Raw genomic sequence first — 12,058 nt, forward strand, 5'->3', positions numbered from 1 at the left:
AGCGCCGCCCTACCACCTAGCTTCCGCTTCCGCCTCCCTGGGCCGGGGTCGCCTCCGCCTCCTCGTCCTCCATGGCTGCCGCGATGTTCCGGAGCCTGCTGGTGTCCGCGGGCGGGTCCCGCGAGGCGACTCCTTCTTCTGCCGCCGCCCCCTCGCCCGCCCCGCCGCCGCCCCACCCGCCTGAGGCCGGCGCCGCGCTGGAGGCCCAGTTCAGCTGCCCCATTTGCCTGGAGGTCTATCAGCGCCCCGTGCGCATCGCCCCCTGCAGGCACACGTGAGAGCCCAGGGGCCCTGGGGGGTGGCGGGCACGCGCAGTCATGTCCGAGGGCGGACCGCTTGTAAACATGCCCGTCTTTCAGCAAGTGCAACGGGGGTAGTGGGTGGCGTTAGAGGAGGAGATGGTGGGTCTGGTGGGGGAGCATTGGAGGTGTCTGCCTGATTTGGGGGAAAGCAGGAGAAGATTTGAGGGGGCGACCGAGGGAGGAACTACAGGCCTGAGGATGCTAAGGCATAGAGTGGAGTAGGGTAAGTGGGGTCTAGGTTGGGAGAAAGTATGTTAGGGGGATGAGGAGGTGAATTTGTGGTGCAACACTGACATGGCAGTGTTGTCCAAGAATGAGACCTTGGGGCTGAAGCAGATACCTTGTAACAGATGTGGACCCTGTTGTGGGGAAGGTGAATTTCATACTAGGGATCGCTAGGAAGAAGATCATAAACCAAACTGCTAGTATCATAGTGCAAATTTGTGGCTGTTCTAGAAAGCAAGGGGAGTGCACTTGTGGAGATGCTCTCTTAAAGAGAGAGTGGGGCACCTGAATCAATGGTTCCCATGAATATTGGGAGAACTGGACCCACATCACCCTTTTCCTACAGTATTGTTACTAGCTCTGTGTGAAGGGAAAGATAATGCTTATTACAGAAAGTTCAGTAGAGGATAACTATGGAATAGCCTTATGAAATTTCACTGAGTTGTCTATATCTGTGAGTGTGAAAGTGGGGTAATATAATCCTTTGAATAACATGAGCCTGCAGGAGTCTATTGTGAGTCCTAACTCTGCTCCTGTGAACACAGATCTTCAGGAGCTTTTTGATACCAAAGCCTTTACCAGACATTGCCATGTGCATGGCAACCTCAAACTTTGAACACCCAAACCCTTGTTACATTGTGTAATGATATAGTGAAATTTAGCACTCCTGAAACTTGTCTGCTGAAACTGTTGAATATTTTCAGACCAGTTCTTGCAATGATTTTTTTCAGAGTTGTAATGCTTGCAGTCTAAATCTTCTAAAAGGTTTCATGGGGAGGCAAAAACCTGCTCTGGAGCACCATCTCCTGAGGAGATAGATTCTGGAAGAGAGCTGTATCTTCAGTAGTAGTAAGAAATCAAAAGATGCTGTGGCATTATAAAAACTAACAGAGGAGGTGGCTGAGAGGCATAGCTCCACGGTGGACCATCTGCTTTCCATGCAGAAGGCCCCCAGTTCAATCCCTGACTCCTCAAGTTGAAAAGGATCTTGGACAGAATGTGTGGGGAAGACCTTGAAGGGCTATTGCCTGCCTTCCCCAACCTAGTGTCTTCCAGATGTTATGGACTATGATTCCCATCAGCCCTAGCCAGCATGGTGAATGGTAAGGGGAGATGGGAGTTGTAGTCCAAAACATATGGCTTGCACTAGATTGGTGAAGACTTCTCTAGGTGTTTTGGACTATGACTCCCATCAGCCCTAGCCAACATTGTTGTATGATGCTGGGACTGATGCAGATTGTAGTCTGAACACCTGAATCAGGAGAATCCCTGCAATCCTTGGACTGGTGCCTGGACACAGTGGTGAGATGGATGAGGAATAACTTAGACTGAATTCTGACAAGACAGAGGCGTGGTTTCTGTGTCTGAGAAATTGGTCAACTGCTAACCCTGGATAGGCTTGCATTTCCCCTGAAGGAGCAAGTTTGTAGTCTAGGGCATGATGCTTCTGGAGCCAGCTTGTCACTGGAAGTGCAGGTAGCCTCAGTGGCTAGAAGTGCCTTTTACTAGCTGTGATTAGTATGACAGCTGCACTTGCTCCTGGATGAAGAAAGCTTGACCATGGGAGTTCATGTGTTAGTTACTTGAAGACTGGATTACTGTAATTTGCTCTGTGTGTGGCTTCCCTTGCACTTGATCTGGAAGCTGCAGTTAGCACAGAATGATGCAGAACAATTACAATTACAGGAGTGAGATTCTATCAACCTGTTACATCTCAGCTCATTAGTTCAAGGTCTTTCTTATTAGCATATAAAGCCCTTAACAACTTGAGACCAGTTTACCTATGAGATCACATTTCCCATATATGCCCGCTTGACTGCTTCCATCTGCAGAATTGACACTATTACAATTGCAACATAACACTCTGTTTTTAAAAGATCGATATTTTAGTGTGGCAGCAGCTACACCTTGGGAGCCCCTGCCTGTTGACATCATGCAAATGCCTTCACTGTACCCTTTTCAGCATCCACTTGTGTTTTTAGCTTATCATTTATTTTAAATAACTTTTGAATGTTTTAAATAGTTGTTTTTAACAGGTCCCCCCCCCCCTGATATTTCTACTGTTTCATTCTTTTTGTAAGCCAGTTCCAGGTCTTATTACAATCAAGCAATATATAAATCTATTAAAATTTATTTGCTAGATATTCTTCAGCTGTATCTCTCTTAGAGGATGCTACCACTAGAAAGGCATTGTCCCTCATCACCACCAATTACACTTTGGTTGGCAGGGGACACTGATTATCTTAATAACCAGGCATGCTCAAAGGAGCAGTTGGTTCTTTGTTCCCAAGTTATTGAGGGTTTTATGGTTGTAAAGGAAGCATTTTGAATTGTTCTCAGAAATAGAGAGGCAGCCAGTTCTGTTAACAGTCCCCAATCCTTTCCCTCCTCAATTCTAATCTTTGCTCACTAATATGGACTGGAAGCACTTTAGGTAGTGACTGTGCTGTTCCTGTATTATATAAAATCACCTTGCCCTCCTGTGGCACAACACAAAGTTCACTTGTGGTAATAGGGTTAACCACCCTTTTCTCCTGCACTTAGTGGTGGGAAAGGCCTCTGCCTTTTCGTTTGGTATTGCCTCTTGTGAAGACTTCTGGAACAGAGATGCTGATGGGTAAGTGCAGAGCCACAGCAGAGGTTTTCCCTTTAAAAGTTAGCCAAGGTAACCAAGAGGAAAGGAGTGGCTTTGAGGAAACTCACTTGGCATATGTCTAGCGGAGCGAGAGTGAGGGCAGAAGCAGAAAACTTACTTGCAGCTAGCTGCTAGCATAAAGCTGATGAAATTTGCTGAAAGACCAGAGCATTTGCAAGTGGGCTGGCAGGTTGTCCTTTCTGCCTCTTGGATTCCCTTGCATAGCCTCAAGCTCCCTTTTCCAGTACAATGGTTATTTTGCAGTTTCTTCCACCAACTGTATGAGAGGTTCTGATCCTGCAGGCATAAAAGAACTTTAAAGTTGCCACGATCCCTGATCTCTGGCCTGTTTCTAAAAGCCATTCTCTGGCCCGAGGCTCTTTGAATTACTGCTCAGATTCCTGTAGCCTCTTATTCCAAGTTCAGAGGCAGACATTTCCTGATGGATGCACAAGAGTGCTCTTTGACTTCATAGCACGTAGCGCTCAATAGTTATAAAGGGCAAGAGACAATGAGGAGCTCATCAAAATTAGATGCATAAATGACTGCAATAGATTTTTGTACCTCTGAGCAAGTGGTGTGTAGCATTCCAGAGTATGTACTGGTGCTCTGTAGTATTCAGCATACACTAGAATGTTTTGCTTGTGATACAGAAAGCTTCTTGCGTGCTTTAAGACTAGGCCATCTTCTACCCTATGCCCCATAGGTGCTGGAAATAGTCAGAACACCCTGCTAATAATTCTGTGTGGGGGCACTTCATAATCTAGGACATACAGAAAGCTAAACTCTCATTGGCAACTTCATGTTTTCAGGAATGTTTTTATGTTTTTTGGCTGGAGAACTGTCAGCATCTTATCCTGGGAGAGGAATCTGGCCAGCCTTTATTGTTGAATTTGCTGGTGATAAGAGTTTGTATGCCTGTATTACTCCTAGTGCTCTCAAGGCTTGCTGAGCAAAATCAAGTCTCTGTTTCTGTTCCAGATTCTGTGGGGAATGCCTGCAGCCATGCCTCCAAGTACCATCTCCTCTCTGCCCACTCTGCCGCATGCCCTTTGACCCCAAAAAGGTGGAGAAGGCCTCCAGTGTAGAGAAGCAGCTCTCCTCCTTCAAGGCTCCCTGCCGGGGCTGTAGCAAAAAGGTAATTTCATGAGCCACGTGGGCAAGGGCAGGTGCCAAGTTTAGAACCACAAGGAACTGGCTGGTTAATTCCTCCCGCCCCGGTCACTTGAAAATTGCTGAGAGTCTTTCTGCCTGTTGTAGCAATTGTAATGCACTGTGCTAGATGCTGCATGATTTTTAATTGTTTTTATTGCTTCTTTTATTATTTACATTGTATTATAGTTTGAATTCCATTGTATTCAAATTATAATATAAGAAAGAAATCAATAAAAATACAGTTAAAAATCAACATGAAACTTTAGTAAGGACAAGTCACAGACTGGCTGAATGAAGTTTACAAGCCTCAGTTGGAGGGCATGTGGTTTGAGGTTTGGCGGCTGGAAGAACAGCTTGAGGTTCAGTTCAAAGTTCCTTTGCAACCTTAAAGCGGCCACCTTGCCCCTTTTCAATAGCACAGAAGACAGTTTGAGTACAGAGTGATACAGTTTGCTTAATTAATTAGTGTGTGGCAATTACCTAGAAACCAAGCTTTTACGTTAAGAGGATACAGCACATTCTTAGAAGAAAAATAGAGTCCTTTTGTCTCCATTCCTCATTTTACAGGTGACCCTCGCAAAGATGAGATCCCATGTCACATCCTGTACTAAGGTTCAGGAGCAGATGGCCAACTGTCCAAAGTTTGTTCCTGTTGTCCCGACGTCCCAACCCATTCCCAGGTATCTAATCTTCACCCGTTGGACAAGATGCTACATTCTGTTAGAGTGTTGGGCTGATGGGGCTTGCATGGAGAGAAAGTGGATAGATGGAGGAACCTTCTTAGACTGCCTTTCTAAACTAACCTGTTCTGACCTCTTAAAGTGCTAGACTGACATTGTTAGGGTTGTTGACCTCATTTCCTCATTCACCGCCTCTTCCTTGATATTTGCCGCTTCTGAAGAAGAGAGGAGGAGAGGCCTTTTGTCACTTTCTCCTGCAGATATCAAAGAGCAAGCAGGGCTCCTTTGCATCTCCAGCTTAATTAGCTGGAACTAGGAACTCTTTACCATCCAGCATGTATTTCCTGTAAGAAACACAGCTTTCTTATTTTGCACACCTAATATCTCGGTGCGATTGCTTTGCCACTAAAAAAAATCATCAGCAAGTATACCATATATAGCAAGCTTCCGAGCTGTGTGCTAACTCTGCAAGGTTAACCAATAGTTTTGAAGCTGTCACGAGTGAGCCATGCTGTCCATGGGGGTTTTCTTTTGAAAGGGAGCATTGGCAAGCACCCCACAGGTGCTGTTCTCCTGGGTGACCCTTCCAAATTTCTGCTGTCTTTTCCAGCAATATCCCAAACCGGTCCACATTTGTGTGTCCCTACTGTGGAGCGCGGAACCTGGACCAGCAAGAGCTGGTGAAACACTGCATGGAAAACCACCGCAACGACCCCAACAAAGTGGTGAGTGGCCATGGATCTAAATGGAAAAGAGGCTGGGAATTGTGCCCTCCCATATACAGGTTTGGGTTTTTGAGGGGGGGGGGGCAGAAGCAGGATGAAAGGCCAGTGTAGTGGTTTGCCCATCCTGCCTATGGCACAACTTGAGTTACCCGCTGCTTTAGGTTGTGAACTGCAGGCTGTTAAATGCTGCTCTTCAGCTCCTCTGCTGATGTAGAGCTAGAGGGGTATAACTGTCCAGTGAACTGTGAGGTTTGTGCGCATCTGATTTGTTTCCCGGTGCGGAGTTGGTAGGTGATGTGCATCCGCTCCCAGGCATGGAGTGCTGTGCCAGTTTCTAGCTCATTTAATCTCTATTCAGCTTCTCAAATGAACAGAGGCAGTGCGGTGATGGCTTTTCTGCAGCCAGATAAAAGAGAGGAGATAAGTGCCCTGGAGAGGGTCATGTTGAGAGTTTAGGGTAGCAGTTCTGTTTTGAGGTCCACCTTCCATCAGTCCAAAACTTAAATTTGGAGATCTGGTCAATTTGGTACCAATAGGTCTGTTTTGCATGCAGAAGGTTGTGGGTTCAGTCACCAGGTAGGACTAGGAATGTCCCGTTTGAAATCCTAAGAGCTGCTGCCAGTCAGTACTGAGGTAGTTCTACCAATGGCTTGACTTTCTAAGGCAGCTTCCTAAAATTGGTAAAGAAACCCCAGGTGTGTGCTGTGGAAACTGGAGACTTTCCATCAGAACTTTTGTCACCCTCCTAAGAAAACATGGAAGCCTTTTCTGTGTGCAGTTAGGGTGTTTGCTGGATAGCAAGGCATGCATTTGTCATATTTTCTGAGCAGAAGTCTACAGGCAGTGCAGCAAGTCTTGGATAACAGCTGAAACAGGGGAGGGAAGAGATGGAAATCAGGACCACTTCACTGCTACAGCTGAGAGACTAGCAGCTTCTGTCGATTCCTCTCAAAAGTTTTCCATCCCATCTGGTCATCAGAACGACTTGTAACTAAGAACCTGTGCCTGAGTTTGCCTATTTCCTCCTCCCTCCCAATAGGTTTTCCTTTTGTGTTGTGAATTTTTTGAGGGCATGGGCTTCTTCTCTTTTTCATGATTTGTGGGCTGCTTTGGGAACGTTTTTGGTGGAAGAGTAGGACCAAAAATAATTAGTTAAACACATGAAATAAATTATAGTGGTATTATTTCCCTAGGCAGTTCTATGCACATATGTGTGTGGTTATACAAATCTCGTTGTTGATTTAGTGTGCTACTTTGTTGCTTTAGAATGGGCTAATCTGGTTTTTTCCTTTTTAGTTGACAGTCCGCTTCTTCTCTTCCTCCTGCCCCTCTGTGTTCCAGGTATGCCCAGTCTGTTCAGCCATGCCTTGGGGTGACCCCAGTTATAAGAGTGCCAACTTCCTACAGCATCTTCTGCACAGGCACAAGTTCTCCTATGACACATTTGTGGTGGGTACCTACTGCCAAACTTACATGGGGTGCATTAGATGGCGGTCAGGAGCCCTGGTGCTCAGTATTGCTTTCTGTGGGTTGGCAATTAGGGCTCCCTTGTTGCTTGCTTTGATGGTTTGCGGTTTTTGTTGTTATTCTTTAACATGTTCTTCCTTGGGGGTCCTTTGGGCCTGGAAAGAGGGATAAAAATGTAATCTTTGATGATAATCATGGACCAAACTGATATGGGGGGGGGATGGGGACGCTGTTGTATCAGAAATTCCACCTTCCTCCCATTTGAGAGCTCAAGTAGGTGTTCTTTCTACTCCACTCTTATAAGGAGACTTCCCTTTTAGACAACTTGGACACAATTGTTGAGATTTTAATCTTGTCCCAAGCCTTTTATTTCCTTTAAGCCAGTGTAGTGTTTAGATTGCCACATTGGGAAACCTGGATTCGAATCCCTGCGCACTCATGAAGCTCAGTGGGTGATCTTGGGCCAGTCTTTACCTTTCAGGCTGGCCTACCTCACAAGGTTGCTGAGAGGGTGGAAGGGAAGGGTGAGGAATCAAGGACACTGCTCTGAGCGATGTGGAGGAGGAGAGAGAAAAAAGGAAGTCTTTTGGTAAAGCAATATCAGGGACGGGGCTTGGAGCAGGGAGGGAAATGCTTCCATTTGGTTCCCTGCAATGGTTCTGTCCTCATTTCCAGGACTACAGCATCGATGAAGAAGCAGCACTGCAAGCGGCGCTGGCACTCTCCCTCTCCGAGAACTGAGGGCAACCGCCATGTGGTGGATCGGGACTGTTTGGGGCTCTTGCTGACCTTTCCCCACACAGTGGGGAGGCACAACCCCTCACCCTTCCCTCGGCCTCCATCTAACAAGTAGGCAGCCCATTCCCTCGGCTCCTGTCCTGCCTTCTTCTGCCAGGTGGAACCTTCCTTCATTTTTCGGAGCTCAGAGGTGAGGGGATTCGATGTAGGCGCCTGAACGGGAAAATGCAGCGGGGGACCCCAGCCTCGCCCACTTCGAACTGTCGTTTGGGCCCACTTTGTACTTCCGGTTGGACATTCCATATGTAACTTCAGCGCAGAGGGTATATTTTATTAAGATGCTTTTACTAAGATTTTAGCACTGTCGGCCCTCATCCTGTTTGCGGTTTATATAGCAACAACGCATTTTGTGGGGAACTCTGTAGTTTAAACCTTTTTTTAAAAAAAAAAAGAAATATCGCCTGTGGTTTTTGTTAAGTCATTTGGGGTTTTTTAATTATTATTTAAAAGAAGAAGAACAAGCATGGGACACAGGCACTTTGCAGGACTATTTATTACGCCCTTGGGGAGCAAATTGCTTACCACTCAGCCATTGCAACAGAGGCAGCAAACGCTGGGAGTGCATGGAAATGCCAAAGAAAGGCATTTGAAAAGGATCCAGAATCCCCAAGTCAGGTTAGGAAGCCATTCCTAGCCACATGCATCTTTCTCTCCCTTTCCCTTCTGCACCCCCTCCCCCCCAAAAAAACCCTTCCTCATTTTGTACCGGCTTTTGTGATAACTCTACATGCAGCCTTTCCCAGCCCGGTGCATTCCAGGAGATTTGGACCACAGTCCCCATCAGTACCGGCTGGGAGTTGTAGTCCAAAACTCCTGGGAGCCACCATGCTGCCTGAGGCTGCCATGTAGGTTATCTGTGGGGGATTTTTTTCTACATCTATCGGTGTGACAATACTCTTTTCACATTTTATAGAGAGAAAAACAAAACAGTTAACTGTTGATACTGCAATATCTGTGTTTGACTAGGAACAATAGTATTTTTATGGAGCATTATTTTTTAAAGTATATTTTTTAAAGAAAAAAGAGGTATGTATTCAAGAATTTCAGGGTGGTGGTGGGGCATGCCAGAACCTGGAGTGGAGAAGGGGCTTCCTTTCATTAACACTGGAGCAATCGGACTATTGTCGTCTTCTTGTTTTTCAATATTTCTCTTCTCTTCCCCCCCACCCCCCACAAAAAAAGGAAAAAGATCTTTGTTGAAATGACCTTTCTGGGTTTCCTTTTCTCCAAGTAACAATCCTTTCTTTTTAGAAGCTAGAGGGGGAGAGAGAAACTTGTGCGGCCATTTCAGGTTGTCATAAGCTGTTACATGCCACAAGGTACTACAAGGTTTTATCATCCAGGTATCATGATAATGGATCAGCAGGTCCAAAGTAGACTTGAAAGAAATAAAAGCTGTGAATAAGCTACAGTATATGGTGTCTGTTTGTGTCTCTAGTACGAAGAATCTGCTCAAAACGGGCACCTCATAGCACATCCTGGGGGTGGGGTTACATGCCCTCTAGATTATTTTGCAGTTGGGAAGTTTCACGGTACAGTGTTTAAAATGGACAACTTCCACCGGAGTCCGCAGAGCCCTGCCAGCCACCCTGATAATGCATTTCCCCCCCAGGGAACAGTTTTTCAGATGAGGATTCAAAACTGAAGCCCTCCCTACATTCTCAAGGGTTGCAGTCCACCTTTTGTCACCTCATTCTATATATCTGGCCTAATTTACTTCCTACCATAGATTTTGAGGTTCGGAGGGATGGGGACATTGTGCTGTAGACAGCAGAGTCTCCACTAGGGGGAGCAGCAGCCTCAGTGCTACGCTTCCCAGCCTGCAGATCTTCCTTGCTTGAGCTGCCTTTGGCTGAAATCAGGCATGGCTCTCTTGGAGCCTCTTCCAAATGGTTTTGGAATGCAAGCAGACTTAACCCCTGTACTGCCGCACAAATTTCCTGGCCTTTGGATAGGAAGGGGCCCATGCCCCAGGTTTGAATCTCCCCAAGTGAGTTGGCTGTTTGAGGTCACTCTTATCCCAGGCACAGAGCTCAGTAAAGAATCTCTGGGAAAGGACAATATGATCTGCATGAGAAAGAAGCTCCTGTGTGGGCCGTACAAATTGTCCATCAGGGTATTGGAGCCCTTCCTGTTTGCCTTTTCCAACCTGGTGCCCTCCAAATGTTTAGTACTTCAAATTCCGCCAGCACAGCCATAATATAGTGTGGCTGATGGGAGTAATCTAAAACATCTGGAAGGTGCCAGGTTGAGGAAGCCTGGCATACAATAAGGGGAGCGGTACTCATGGGCATCCAAGGAAGCTGAAGATTCAGGGCAGGTAAAAGAAAGTACTTCACCTAGCACAAAGTTAAACCTTGGAACTCGCTCCAATAGGAAGCAGTGATGGCCGGCAACCTAGATGGCTTTAAAGGAGGATTGAACAAATTAATGGAGGATCATGTTATCAGTGGCTACTAGCCATGATGGCTATGCTCTGCCTCCACCGTTGCAGGCAGTAATGCTTCTGAATACAGTGGCTGGAAACCACAGGAGGGGAGAGTGCTCTTGTGCTCAGGTCCTGTTTGCAGGTTTCCCAGTTCAAGAGAAGGGAGAAAGGGAGATTTTGTTGGCAGTTTAGGGAGCCAAGTATCGCTTGTTGCTGTTAGTCCCACAGCAAGGCTAGCAGGTGTTGTGCATTTTATCTGCTGCAAAGAGTACTGGAATGCCAAAACAGTCTGACTTCCTGAGCCTGAGCCAATTGAGATAAGCCTGGCTCAGATCAGGAGTCCTTGTTTCCCAAGCACACCACCTACTGACTCATTAACTCCTGCCAGTGGGACTAACAAGCCTGGGTTTCGTCACCACAGGCCCCTCTTCAGCCTCATGTTTTCAGTCTCTCCCCCTGCCTGCCTGACAGCTGAATCAATGCTCAGCATCTTTTATCAGGGGTGACGCAGGATGCAAGGAGCATCTTATCTCCTGCCTGGCTTCTGTCAACAGCACAGCCCCAACCTGTAGCTTCTTCAAGGGCCATAATCACGGCTGTCTCAACTTCAAAGGCCTTGTCTCTTTCGTCAAGTTCTTTTAATGAGGCCAGAGTGCTTAACGACTTCATTATACTTCACCCCCCCCCCCTTTGCACTTCCTTGCCTGCCTCTTAAATGTGCACAGAGGTCATTGAAGCAATGGAAAACTCCACTCTGTGTTGAGAAATCCTGATGGCGAAGGGGGTTGGAGGGATTCAACAAGTGAGCTGCAACAGTGAATAAGTTGATAGGATGCACCAAGAAACCTAACACTGCCAACTTGGAACACCTGTAGAGCTGTATGGACTAATGCCAATGCTGGACAGCTGGTACCACATAGCGACTGATGCAATTTTATGCGTACTTTAACAGTAAGACCCACTGGGGCTTCCATGTGTACAGGATTGCAGCCTAAGCAACTGAGCTACAAGCCAGCCATTCCTCACTTCAAATGTGACTTCTGCCATGAATGCTTTGTAGGTAGCCTTGGCCTCCCCCATATTTTATGGCCTACCTTACAAGGGTGGAGTAAGGATTACAGCTAGGTAATGTGTGGGGAACCTTTGCCCTTCCACAGGTGGCTGAACAACTATCATCCCTAGTCATTGACCATGCTGCCTGTGCCTGACGGAAGCTGCTGTTCAGCAACACCTGGAGAGACAAACGTCTCCCACCCCTGATCTATATGAAGACCTTTGGAAACACACTGTAAATGCTTATTTAACATTCAGCAGCCTGATGCCCTCTTTTTGGTTTGGACAACAGCACCCATTGGCTGTGCTGCCTGGGGCTGATAGAGGCTGTAGTCCAAACCAGCTGGGGGAGGGGATTGGAAAGTTCAGTATATGCCATACCAAGGATGTGCCATTGAACTCCCAGTGTCACAGAAGCACAGAGGAGGGCCTGTATCTCATGGGAGGGAGCATCAGCTGCTTTGCATGAAGGGAGCCCCTAGTTCCATCTCTAGCGAAAAAGTCCATTGGCAATCACTGTTGTCTACACTGACTGGCACCAGAGGCTCTGCTTGGACAACTTTGCATCAAGCAAACTTCTCATCGCTTTC

General features: G+C 46.7%; 1 protein-coding gene and 1 long non-coding RNA gene across 4 annotated transcripts in view; one reads left to right on the forward strand and one right to left on the reverse strand.

Moving 5' to 3' along the window:
• The first annotated feature begins 14 nt into the window (after window positions 1–14).
• Window positions 15–9,398, forward strand: RNF166 (ring finger protein 166). Of its 3 annotated transcripts, none has more exons than XM_077931603.1 (6): window positions 15–274; window positions 4,144–4,300; window positions 4,885–4,997; window positions 5,608–5,722; window positions 7,019–7,171; window positions 7,865–9,398. In XM_077931603.1, exons 1-6 carry the CDS (start codon window positions 72–74, stop codon window positions 7,928–7,930), a joined length of 807 nt encoding a protein of 268 aa, XP_077787729.1. In that variant the 5' UTR covers window positions 15–71; the 3' UTR covers window positions 7,931–9,398. The 3 variants fall into 3 exon arrangements, with proteins under 3 accessions (XP_077787729.1, XP_028595803.2, XP_028595804.2); XM_028739970.2 differs by having other exon boundaries at window positions 19–274; window positions 7,064–7,171; XM_028739971.2 differs by lacking the exon at window positions 7,019–7,171 and having other exon boundaries at window positions 19–274.
• The window catches only part of LOC114602130 (uncharacterized), a 29,041-nt gene continuing 22,780 nt past the window's right edge, over window positions 5,798–12,058 (reverse strand). Inside the window, exon 3 of the long non-coding RNA XR_003707867.2 lies at window positions 5,798–7,344. This is a non-coding gene — a long non-coding RNA (uncharacterized LOC114602130). The remainder of the gene's footprint in view (window positions 7,345–12,058) is intronic.

This window comes from Podarcis muralis, chromosome 7, assembly GCF_964188315.1.
Source record: "Podarcis muralis chromosome 7, rPodMur119.hap1.1, whole genome shotgun sequence".
NCBI lineage: Eukaryota > Metazoa > Chordata > Lepidosauria > Squamata > Lacertidae > Podarcis > Podarcis muralis.

Coding starts and splice junctions, on each gene's coding strand:
- RNF166 (XM_077931603.1), top strand. CDS start 72: ATGGCTGCCGCGATGTTCCGGAGCCTGCTGGTGTCCGCGGGCGGGTCC. Junction 4,301..4,884: donor GCCGGGGCTGTAGCAAAAAG/GTAATTTCATGA, acceptor CTCATTTTACAG/GTGACCCTCGCAAAGATGAG. Junction 4,998..5,607: donor ACGTCCCAACCCATTCCCAG/GTATCTAATCTT, acceptor TGTCTTTTCCAG/CAATATCCCAAACCGGTCCA.